The sequence below is a fragment of the Phyllobates terribilis genome, unplaced genomic scaffold, assembly GCF_046119375.1.
Source record: "Phyllobates terribilis strain yellow unplaced genomic scaffold, ASM4611937v1 Scaffold_11__3_contigs__length_659146591, whole genome shotgun sequence".
NCBI classification, from domain to species: Eukaryota; Metazoa; Chordata; class Amphibia; order Anura; family Dendrobatidae; genus Phyllobates; species Phyllobates terribilis.
In genome coordinates, this window is record NW_027362771.1 from 411,337,505 (window position 1) to 411,350,223 (window position 12,719).

Sequence of the window (12,719 nt, forward strand, 5' to 3'; positions counted from 1 at the left end):
GAGGCCAAATCATGGTCGAATATGGAACTTAGGGCTAAAATCTGTACCTTGAGAGTACTAGGTTTGAGACTCAACTCCAATCCATTCTGTAAAAAATAACCAGGCTGCAAGGTTTAGCCACTGAGGATTTGGGTAAAATAGGGGACTTTGAGAGAGAAGGTCGTTGACCGGTGGAAGTATCACAAGACCGTCCAGGCAAAGTTCTGTGATAGCGCCGAACCAAGGTCTTTTGAGCCACATAGGGGCCACTAGAATTGTTGCCACTCTCTCTAACCTGACTTTCTGGATAGTTCTTGCCATCAGTGGAATTGGAGGGAACGCATAGACCAGTTTGAAATGCCAGGGATGGGTTAACGCGTCCAAATTCATGGCATGGTTTCTTCTGTCCAAGGAAAAGAAGAGTGGAAGTTTTGCGTTTAGGCGACTGGCAAAGAGATCTACTTCGGGGAGACCCCATTTTGCTACCAGTGACTGGAATATTTGAGGATTCAAGCTCCATTCTCCTGGCTGAATGTCTTCCCTGCTTAGACAGTCTGCTTGAATGTTGTTTGAGTCTTTCAGGTGAATTGCCGAAATTAACAGAAGATGTTGTTCCGCCCAGGAAAATATTCGACCTGCGATTTGTTTCAGGCTGTCTATGTCACGGGTGTGTCGCCACGAAGATCGTCACGAGTACACAGCCTGACTTCTCGCAGCTGACTTGTTGGTGCTTTGTGTTTTTCGGCAGTGAGGGAGTTAATTCTCTCTCTCTCTGTGCTAGACGAGGTCCAGCCTCGCCCAGCTGCAATCAATACTGCTGTAGTGAGACTCCTTCAAATGCCTGCTGGTCTGTTTGGGAAGCATTTCATTCAGACTAACAGAGCGGATCGTGGTGTTTGGAGTTTCTGAGATAAGTGTATTTGGAGTGTTTTTTCCCTTCCTCGCTTTATCATTTATCTCCTTTCCCGTTGGTGTTCCCTCTGTTGTAGTTGTGTAGTTGTTGTATGCAAGGTGGTTTTGGTTTTTCCCTTGTACTGTCTCGTTCGTCTAAGTACTGTGTGTGGGCATATTATTACTTGTCCCCTTTTGTTGTGATCGGGGTCCTTCTCAGGACTAGATTACTTAGGTGCAGGGATCCTCAGGAGGTAGGGGTTACGCTGGCGGCCTGGACCTCTGTACCTTTAACAGTACCTCCAGGTTGAGGGACTAGTCAGGGCCCCAGCTTAGGGTCAGCTTAGGCCCCCTACCTCCAGTATACAGAGACAGCGTGACAGTCTACCCTCGTACCTCCTTGTTGACAAAGGAAGGCGACTGTAGTCATATTGTCCGAGAGTATTTTGATGTGAGTACCCTGGATTAAGTTGACTGCTGCCCTGAGCGTTCTTTCTACTGCCTTCAGCTCCCTGAAGTTGGAGGATCTAGCACTGATCTCAGGACTCCATCTGCCTTGAAAAGGAGTCTGGGCCACCATGGCTCCCCATCCTCGTATACTGGCGTAGGTAGTCACTGTGATTAGAGGGTCCTGGATCCAAGAAATCCCCCTCCGAAGATTTTGGGTGCTTAACCACCAAGAAAGGGAAGCTTTTACCCGGCCAGGAGTCCTGGTCCATTTGTTTAGCGAGTCCCTTTGTCTGTCCTATGATTTTAGGATATGATCCTGGAGGGACCTTGAGTGGGCCTGAGTCCATGATACTGACTGGATACAGGCAGTTATTGACCCCAATACAGACATTGCCATTCTCAATGTTGGATTCTTCTGGTGTCTGAAAATTGAGATCTTGGTTCTGAGAGCTGTTTGATGCTCCAATGGAAGAAAGGACATTTGTCTGTTGGAGTCCAGTAAGACACCAAGGAATTTCCTCTTCGACGAGGGAAGGAGTTCTGACTTTTCCAGGTTCGGGACCCAACCTAACGAGCGAAGAGTTTTTAATGTTATAGAGACATGGAGATTGAGAATCCCAACCGAAGGGGCGATGATCAGCATGTTGTCCAGGTATGGAATTATGCAGACACCTTGTCTTCGGATGAGTGCAATGACTTCCGCCATAATCTTCGTAAACACCCCAGGTGCTGAAGAGATGCCAAAGGGCAGAACGTTGTACTGGTAGTGTTCTGTTATGTTGCCCCTGGAAATCGCAAAACGCAGGAACTTCCTGTGGGTCAGATGAATCGGCACGTGGAAGTATGCATCTTTTAGGTCTACAGTCGCCATGACATAATCCTTCCCTATTAAGGGAACAGTTGACTTTATGGACTCCATCTTGAATCGCCAGTATTTGATGTGATGGTTTAGGGATTTCAGGTTGATTAAGATGCGTGGGGTCCCTGACTGTTTCCGTATTAGGAAAATTCTTGAGTAGTGACCTGTACCCTCCTGACCAGGGGGAACCGGAGACACCACTCCGGACTTCAGCAGGTTTTGTAAACCGACTGATAGCAGTTCCCAAGCCCCCCCGAGAGGGAAGGGACGCGACCCTCGGGACCCGAGGGGGGCGACTCTCAAATTACAATAGAAGACCCCCCTTGATAGTATTGAGGATCCACTGGCAGCAAGAAATTCGAGAGACGCCCCCCTACACGGCCCAAGTCATTACTTGTCCTGCTGCTGGTGTTGTTGCTGGGGAACAAGGATGTTACGACCCCTGCCACCCTTAGGATAGCTCCAGCGCCCAGACTTTCCCTTTCCCCTATATTGTGAGGGGTGACTCTGGGAAGGTCGAAAGGGACGTTTTTTAGGTGGCTTCTGTTCAGGAAGGGTTTTCTTCCTGTCCGAGGCCTTCTCCAGGATATCATCCAGTGCTGGCCCGAATACATATTTCCCTTGAAACGGAATGGAACAAAGTTTAATTTTAGAGGTAACATCCCCACTCCATGTTTTGAGCCACAGTGCACAGCGAGCAGTATTGGATAGGACAGCTGCTCTAGCCACGATCCGGACTGACTCAGCTGAGGCGTCCGCTAAGAAGCCCGTGGCTTTTTGAAGGAGAGGGATGGATGGAGTCTAACAGGTCTGCCCTGGAGGTGCCCTGAGACAGATGTTCCTCTAGTTGGGCCAGCCACTTGAAGAGGGATCTGGCCACACAAGTCGCTGAAATGTTCGTTTTGAGGGAGGCAGACGAGGTTTCCCAGTATTTTTTAGGGACACTTTCCATTTTCCGTTCCAATGGGTCCTTCAGTTGGGATGAATCCTCAAAGGGAAGTAAGGTTTTCCTCACGACCCTTGCCACCTGGATGTCCACCTTAGGGACATCCCAATCAAATTCTTCACCTTCCAACGGAAATCTATGCTTTAATTCCGAAGGGGTAGTGAGACGATTTTCCGGGGATTCCCATTCCTGTCGGATGAGATCTCTAACGACCTCATGAACAGGAAAACCAGTCTGCTTTTTTGACTTTTCTTCTTGAACGGAACAGGGGACCTTGACTTCCTCCAGCCCCATAGTGCCTCAAACTGCGTCCAGTAATTCTTCTAAGTTGTCCGAGGAAAAATAGTATCTTCCGGTTTCAACTTTTTTGGCAGGCCCTAAGGATGCTATTTCATCCAAATAATCAGAGGCAGAGCTACTAACATCAATAGAGACTACATCTGAGTCTAACTCTTGGATCTTCTTCTTCTTAGGGGGAGAGGGCCTGGAGGAGGAGTAGACAGGCAGTGCAGCAAAAGAAGCTTGGACCTCCTGTCTAACTACCTGGACCTCCTGTTTAACAAGAGATCTAAGTTCCTCATTAGAGAGGGATTTTCTTCTTTAATTATTTTATCTGTACAGGGCCTGCACAACTTCTTCTTATAGGATGAGGACAATTTTTTAGCACAGATGCCACATCTACGGGGCTGGTCTTTATCCTTCTTAGAAGCGGGGGCCTTGTCTTCCTAAGAAAGGGGAGAGAAGGGGACCCATGTAACTAGAAGGAGGGGAGATCTAGTGTAATTTAAAGTAGAGGCTAAGATAACCCCTTAGTGACCACCCAGGTACTACTCACTGTAGCCGAGGGCATGCTGGGCTCTGCAGATGCAGGGATACTGAATCTGTCACCCTCCATGGTGGAGATAGCCTTACCTTTGGCGTCTTCAGGTGGGTTTTTATAGAAAAAAAAACGTGCCTCCCAGCAAGGAACCTCAGTCCTCTCCCCCTTCCGGTCACTTTGAGGGCCAATCAGTTCCGATATGGGCCTTGCCGGCCCTGGGACGCTCTCAAGCCTCAGCATCCCGGCGTGAAGCACACAGGCCGGAAACAGGACCTGCGGTGACGTCACCATGGCGCGAGCGCGCCCAGACCACGCCTGCCGGCTCTGGGAGCGCCCATACTGTGCGCTCCAGCGTGGAACGCACAGGCCGAAAGAGGCGGGACCTGCGCTGATGTCACCTCCCGTGCGCGCGCGCCAGAACGCCGGAGGAAGTAGGAGATGCCGGGGAGCTGAAGCAGGCCCCCGGCATGAAACCCACCCTGCTTGCTTTACCCCAGAGGGGCGGAGGAAGCCAGGACGGTCCCTAAGGGAGCAGCATGGAGGGAGGAGGGAGCGCCCCGACCGACCACTGCCCGGCAAGTATAAACTAACACAATGCTGCCTGCCAGCCTGACAGCACTGCAGGACCTCTCCATGCCCCCAAGGGGGACAGGAAAACACTGGGGACTGATGGTGGGAAGGGGCTTTTAACCTCTCTGTGTTCCTGTCCCCCGATAGGGCGTTGACAACATCCTCCAATGCTGTCGTGGAAGGCGTATTGAGAAACATTATTTAAAAATAGGCAGGGAAATGCTTTATCTCACAAAAAGAATCAGCTGTGATCCCGTGTTGTAATTTCTGTATACTCTTTTGCTTCCTCCCCTGCCCAGGAGCTGTGGTATGATCAGACCATGTTCCTGTACAGTCAGACACAGCCATTACACAGTACACAGCAGGGGCACATTTATAAGATTATCTCAGCACAGGAAGATTATATCACATCCAATTGTGGACATTATTATTGTTCCAAGATCTATTGATTAAAATCAACTTTAAAATTAACTTTGTTGGTGGGAAAACCCCTTTAATGCTCCTATTTTCCCATGTATCAGCAAATAGCCTAAATCTGCCGCAATGTATGACCTCATACGTGTACGATTCACATTCAAGAATCTGGGAAATGTATTGTGAGAATTCATTCTGAGGTTATAGGGGAAAGATTCATTCTGCCCCCAGCTGAGCTTTTATATTATCTCCCTTTATTGTTATTACAAAAATATAAATATGATATACATATGTCGGGTGATACAGTAAGTGACTAATGGGTTATTCTCATCTTTACAAGTTATCGCCTACTCAGAGGAAAGGTGACAACTTACTGATTGGATTCCCAGCAGTTGAACCCCCCAAAACCAAACGATACAACGGAAATGCCCCATCTCAAAGGAGCGGGGTCCAGACATGAGCCAACCGCTCTATTCATCCTCCATGAGATACTGGTGGTACAGTACTCTGCTTTTATGGCATTGCCATAAGAGAAAATGGTGCATATGCTTGACCGGTGCTCCATTCAGACAGGGCTCTACCCAGCGGGCGGACCCCCACTGATCAGCACGTTATCATGGATAGGTAATAACCCTTTAGCTATGGATGGGGCATCTCTTGTGCAGCATTTTACAGTCATTATGCTACCCAGAACTGGAGGTTAAAAGTTATTGTAATTCAAAGGGAATCCTTAATTTTAACCCAGACCCGCAAATGAACTGAACTGTACATTCAGACTGCAAGTAGTTTACCCCAATCCAGAGTACAGTTACATCCCGGGGATGGCATGGCCTCAGGAATTGTGCCCATGCCAGTCACAGTAGGAGCCGGCTCTTATACACAGCACAGCTCCAGCTGCATGTACCGGGATCTGAGCCAAGCCCGGCCCAGCATTATAACCGCTTAGATAATAACAGCAGCATGGGAGGAGTTTGACAGGAGAAAATCGCTCCCTTTATCAACCCATCAGCATCCAGACAGCAAGAGAACAAAGTGCCCATGGTTGCTATTGCAACAAAAAGCTCTAAGAATGGCCTCTGTGTCTGCCATATACCACTACCTATCAGATCAAGCCAAAGGCTACTTGTTCATCAAACACCGACATGCTAGGTAATGCACTGCACTACATAAGTAGTAACGTGTATCATCAATGTATCATTACACGTTCAAGTCCCCATGTGGGACTTATAAATATTGTAGAAAAAATAAATATGGAAAAAATACAGTAAATATAAATACACAAAATCCCATATTTGGTATTGTCGGGTCCTTAATGACCAGTCCTATAAAACTATTATTTATCCACACACGATTAATAGCATAAAAAATATGAAAACTTTGCCAGAATTGCTGTTTTTGTTCAACTATCCTCAGAAAAAAAAAAAAGCAATCAAAACGTCATATGAATCCCAAAATGTTAACAGTAAAAACCAAGAGCTACTTACACAAAAAACAAGTCCTACAAGCCTTCATACAGCTCTGTACCCAGAACAGTGAAAACGGTTAAGGCTCCCACAATATATGACATCCAAAAAGTGATTTTCTTGTGGAAATATAATAAAACAACACCCTTTAATAGCATTGACACGCAGAATAAAGCGAACATGTCAGTTATACAGTGCGGTTAACATAAAAAATAAAATTAATTCCAGATTGTTTTTTGTTTTGTTTGCGCCTCCTACCAAAAAATGATCTCAAGTCATAAGAATCCAAAAAAGGTACTAAAACACTACAGATTGTCAAAAAACAAGCCCGCACCGAACCCTGTCTAGAGAAAAAAAAAAGTTATCGGTATCAAAATTTGGTGACACAGGCTGGATCACTGACTTTAATACTTTAACCAGGCAAGAAATAAAAAGAATAAAGGCATCACAAAGCTCATTACTGCTGAGAGCAGATGGTGTCAGGAAATTAATCCCCAGGGTAATTGTACAGAAAAGGTGCCATACAGGGAGGCAAGAATTCATTGTCTCCCCATATTCAGATTTTACCACTAATCTACCTCCTTATTGATGATCGGAAGGGACAAAATGTGGCAGTGATAAAAAGACGCAGGTCTCACCTCCTGATCTCTGGCATAATCCTCTTTATCATACTCCTCCTCATCTTCATCGTGCTGGGTCTGTAACGCTCCACTGTCAAAGTCCAGAGACATTGTGATTCTGGAGGGGTCAGATACTGAGACCCTAGAGGAGAAAAGCAGAAGCATTAGTAATAGAATGCCCAGAAGTGACCACGTACAGTATATTCTGTACAGGGTAAGGTACCACATTCGTATAAGGAGTCAGGTACATGAGACCACATCTATTAAAGGGAACAGTCACAAGCACAGACAGACAGAAATCCGAGCCTGGCTGCACGATTGCTGCCACGTATATCATTCTCTGCAATCTTCAGAGAAAATAGTTAGTAGGTCCAGCCGGGTAACACAGGGAGTGACCCGACTACTCTGGCGGCTGCCCCCTGCCAGCTCCTCCCGAGTGATTGACAAGGCTGGTAATAGGAGATAGCTGTCAATCATCTGTAGCATCTAGAGGCAATTAGGATGTACTCACTATGTTCTCCCTGAAATGTCAGAGAATAATCCCCCTGGTGTGATCGTACAGCCGGGCTTCGATTCCTGCAGATCAGACGTCATTAATCAGGTGAAGGTTCCCTTTAATACAATAAATATGTTTGTGCACAAACTCATTTCCAAAGTGGTAAATTGTGCAATTTTAGTCTGATGATTGATGGGAGATGCAGATTTCATTTCTTGACTTTAGGGCTTTCTAACAATATGCATCAGGCCGTGGCCCCACTATCAGAATTTGGCCAGTATTTTTTCTCAGGAGTGGGAGATAAAATCAGGAGTGGAACAATCAGAGAAAAGGTATAATAGACACAAGTCACTAATTCCGCATTTATCACCCACTCCTGGTTTTGACTCCGACTCCTGAGAAAAAATACTGACTGAATACTGATAGTGGGGCTGAGGCCTTATTCTTTACTCACACATCAATACATCTGTCAATCATAGGTTTTATCTGTAAGTTCCTCTCCTGGTTTTGGTATACAAGCACTGATACAAGATACTGAGGTGTGAATGAGGCCTTAGGTGGTGTGCGCCTTATAAGAAAGTTACTGTAATTTACCCCAATTATCTATTTTCTTCAGACTGGAGAATAAACAGTCCATCTTGTGAGATCTGTCCCAGGGTCTTCATCCCCAGGCGGAGCTGTACAGTCTCTTTACAGTGCTGGCAGCCCCACTGGAGACCCCCGGTCCTCAGCCGCTGCCGTACAGGGAGACATCACACTATAAGCGGGTCAAACAGAAGATGGTGCATGCTGCACCCTGTAGTCGGAGGCAGTGACTGGAGAGAAGACTGCGGACATCAGGTAGCTCGGGACCCACACACTGATGACCTGTAGGTAGATCGGGGGTCTGACACCCGGCACATCCACAGATCACTGCTTCCAGACCTGTAGGCAATATCGGGGGTCTGACACCCGGCACATCCACAGATCACTGCTTCCAGACCTGTAGGTAAGATCGGGGGTCTGACACCCGGCACATCCACAGATCACTGCTTCCAGACCTGTAGGTAAGATTGGGGGTCTGACACCCGGCACATCCACAGATCACTGCTTCCAGACTTGTAGGCAAGATTGGGGGTCTGACACCCGGCACATCCACAGATCACTGCTTCCAGACCTGTAGGTAAGATCGGGGGTCTGACACCCGGCACATCCACAGTTCAGTGCTTCCAGACCTGTAGGTAAGATCGGGGGTCTGACACCTGGCACATCCACAGATCAGTGCTTCCAGACCTGTAGGTAAGATCGGGGGTCTGACACCCGGCACATCCACAGATCACTACTTCCAGACCTGTAGGTAAGATCGGGGGTCTGACACCCGGCACATCCACAGATCACTGCTTCCAGACCTGTAGGTAAGATCGGGGGTCTGACACCCGGCACATCCACAGATCACTGCTTCCAGACCTGTAGGTAAGATCGGGGGTCTGACACCCGGCACATCCACAGATCAGTGCTTCCAGACCTGTAGGTAAGATCGGGGGTCTGACACCCGGCACATCCACAGATCACTGCTTCCAGACCTGTAGGTAAGATCGGGGGTCTGACACCCGGCACATCCACAGATCACTGCTTCCAGACCTGTAGGTAAGATCGGGGGTCTGACACCCGGCACATCCACAGATCACTGCTTCCAGACCTGTAGGTAAGATCGGGGGTCTGACACCCGGCACATCCACAGATCAGTGCTTCCAGACCTGGCAGTAGGTCAGTACAGAGCAGCACACCAGGGGGCGCACGTTCAGCCTCATCGCTGCATATTATCTCCCACTCACCTGAATGGCTCAGGGGACACTGCGACCCCACCAGTCACCACAGCCCCCAGTGCTCTACTACTGTGGGACTGCTGGGAAGGACTGCAATAGCCCATAGGCAGCGATATTACCCGAGACCCCCGCTGTCACCCCCTGTGCAGAATGACAGGCCATGAATGACGGATACGGCACAGCCCCGATAGATCCGCACTCACTGTACAGCTCTCAGCAATAGCCTTCCTGGTACTTGTAGTCCTACACCTGCGATCACCTGTCTACAAAGCTAAACAGACCACAGTATATACACACAGTGACACGCAGCCATAGCACACTTACTGCGATCGGCGCCCGCTTCATGCACCGTAACCACAGCAGCAGCACAACACCTACATCTCCCACTGCCCTCTCAACAGTCAAAATGGGAGCCAAGTCACTGATTGGCCAAGCATGGCTCTAAGTGACAGACGAAGCAACCAATCCAGAGTCGGCATCAGAAGATTACCATAGTATAGGGGCGTGGTAAACAGACGAAGAGTGGTTGCTAGGTGGTGTTAGTGAAGTTAGGCTGAGCGGTACAGTCAACAGTCTCAAGCGGAAATTCTGGTGGGCGGGACAGTGGCGCGATAGGCAGCGGGAAGGTTGTCAGATCACGTGATAAGCTGGAAGGTTGTGCACATAGTAGGCGGGTCCTTTCCTCACTCCCGGCTCCTCCAGGCGCTGGGCTTTCTTCTCTGAGGGCTTTCCTCACTCCCAGCTCCTCCAGGGGCCGGGCTTTCCTCACTCCCGGCTCCTCCAGGCGCTGGGCTTTCTTCGCTCAGGGCTTTCCTCACTCCCAGTTCCTCCAGGGGCCGGGCTTTCCTCACTCCCGGCTCCTCCAGGCTCTGGGCTTTCCTCACTCCCGGCTCCTCCAGGCTCTGGGCTTTCCTCACTCCCGGCTCCTTCAGGCGCTGGGCTTTCCTCACTCCTGGCTCCTCCAGGCGCTGGGCTTTCTTCGCTCAGGGCTTTCCTCACTCCCGGCTCCTCCAGGGTCCGGGCTTTCCTCACTCCCGGCTCCTCCAGGCGCTGGGCTTTCTTCGCTCAGGGCTTTCCTCACACCCGGCTCCTCCAGGCGCTGGGCTTTTTTTGCTCAGGGCTTTCCTCACACCCGGCTCCTCCAGGCGCTGGACGTTCTTTGCTCAGGGCTTTCCTCACTCCCAGCTCCTCCAGGCGCTGGGCTTTCTTCGCTCAGGGCTTTCCTCACTCCCTGCTCCTCCAGGCGCCGGGCTTTCTTCGCTCAGGGCTTTCCTCACTCCCAGCTCCTCCAGGGGCTGGGCTTTCCTCACTCCCAGCTCCTCCAGGGGCTGGACTTTCCTCACTCCCGGCTCCTCCAGGCGCTGGGCTTTCCTCACTCCCGGCTCCTCCAGGCGCAGGGCTTTCCTCACTCCCGGCTCCTCCAGGCGCAGGGCTTTCCTCACTCCCGGCTCCTCCAGGCGCAGGGCTTTCCTCACTCCCGGCTCCTCCAAGCGCAGGGCTTTCCTCACTCCCAGCTCCTCCAGGCGCAGGACTTTCCTCACTCCCAGCTCCTCCAGGCGCAGGGCTTTCCTCACTCCCAGCTCCTCCAGGCGCAGGGCTTTCCTAACTCCCTGCTCCTCCAGGCGCCGGGATTTCTTCGCTCAGGACTTTCCTTGCTCAGGGCTCCTCCAGGCGCCGGGCTTTCTTTGCTCCTTTTACAGTGTGTATATTTGGCGTTTGTAAAACGAACCGTGACTGTAAGGCTATGTTCACACACGTTTGGTTTTTCAACAGATTTTTATTGAAATTTTCAGCTGCTTTTTGCAGTACCAGCAAAGTCTATGAGAAACCAGAATTCTTTGTTCACTTGCCATGTTTTTTTTTGCTGCATATTTTGTGCCTTGGTTGGGTTTTTGGAACATAGAGCATGTCATTTCTTTCTGCGGTTTTCAGCATTTTTTCATCCATAGGAAGTAATGGGTGGTGAAAAAAACGCAGCAAAAATGCAGGTAAATTTTTTCAGCGTTTTTGATGGCAAAATAGAATGGGGTTCTTTTTTTCACAGAACTTAATGTACATGCATAAATAGAGACAGGAGGACAGTGAAAAAACGCAGCAAAACCTGCATTTTGACGCAGCTGATTTCCTGCCAGAGATCAGTTTTGCTGCAGATTTCTGTTTTTAAAAAAAAACAACATGTGGGAACATAGCCTTATAATATGGCATTTACAAGCAGTTGTTTTTTTTTAGTTTGTTTTTTTTCTCCCCTCACATTTTAGTGTGTTGTCTTGGAATTTTTTTTAAACTCTAAAGCTAAGTCTATGGGAACCTGGTAGGAATAAGTACCGTGCCTGGGGTGTGTTGTCTTCTATAAAGCCATGGACACTTAAAGCTGCTTGTGCTGCTCGTTATAATTGTTATATTTCACGTTTCGCTTTTTTTTCTCTTGAAAGGAACTCTTCAAAACGCCATAAAAAATATCTGTGAAAAACCCTATAAATATCTGTTCACACAACGTTGTTTTCAGGCAGATTTGCTGTACTTGTGTTCAGTATTTTAACCACTTCAGATTTCCCAAAACAGAGCGGTTCCTTAACAGGGTTTATTAGATTTAGAGCAGATCCGATTCCCAGCGCGGATGAGCGTTCATGTGAGAACATTTATCAATGTGAAAGCACCCTTTATTTATGCAATGTGAAAGCATCCTTAGAGCCAGAATCATATCTTAACCTGGCCTAAGCATCACATCCTCCTGTTTCACCATTATCTTGATTGTGCTGTCTTGTGATATTCAAGTTTTAACCAGTGCTCTGCTCAGTGATCTGTATTATCATGCATTAATATTATTATTTATTATTATAGCGCCATTTATTCCATGGCGCTTTACATGTGAAAAAGGGGTATACATAGCAAAAACAATTACAATAATTTTAAACACAGTGTGACGGCGACTGGTACAGGAGGAGCGAGGACCCGCCCGCAAGGGCTCACAGTCTACAAGGAATGTGTGAGGATACAGTAGGTGAGGGTAGGGCTGGTCGTGGCGCGGTATGGTGGAGTGATGGTTAATGCAGGTTGTAGGCTTGTCGGAAGAGGTGGGTCTTCAGGCTCATTTTGAAGGTTTCCACGGTCGACGAGAGTCTGATGTGTTGGGGTAGAGAGTTCCAGAGTAGGGGGGAAGCACGGGAGAAATCTTGTATGCGATTGTGGGAGGAGATAAGAGGGGAGTAGAGAAGGAGATCTTGTGAGGATCGGAGGATGTGTGCGGGTATGTACCGGGAGACTAGGTCAGAGATATATGGAGGAGACAGGTTGTGAATGGCTTTGTATGCCATGGTTAGGGTTTTGAACTGGAGTCTCTGAGCAATGGGGAGCCAGTGAAGAGATTGACAGAGAGGAATAGCGGGGGGACAGGTGGATTAGTCGG

At 48.6% G+C, this 12,719-nt stretch overlaps 1 protein-coding gene across 2 annotated transcripts in view; it reads right to left on the minus strand.

Annotated features, from left to right (window-relative positions):
- Positions 1-9,740, minus strand: part of CEP152 (centrosomal protein 152) — a 65,610-nt gene extending 55,870 nt beyond the window's left edge. Inside the window, exons 1-2 of one of the 2 annotated variants that reach the window (XM_073653072.1) lie at positions 9,638-9,740; positions 7,031-7,154 (exon numbers count right to left, since the gene is read on the minus strand). In XM_073653072.1, coding sequence (XP_073509173.1) covers positions 7,031-7,123 — 93 coding nt within the window. In that variant the 5' untranslated portion in view covers positions 7,124-7,154; positions 9,638-9,740. Of the gene's footprint in view, positions 1-7,030; positions 7,155-8,102; positions 8,204-9,637 lie in introns of those variants that run through there. The other variant, XM_073653073.1, reaches the window with a different exon arrangement.
- Between the last annotated feature and the right edge of the window lie 2,979 nt (positions 9,741-12,719).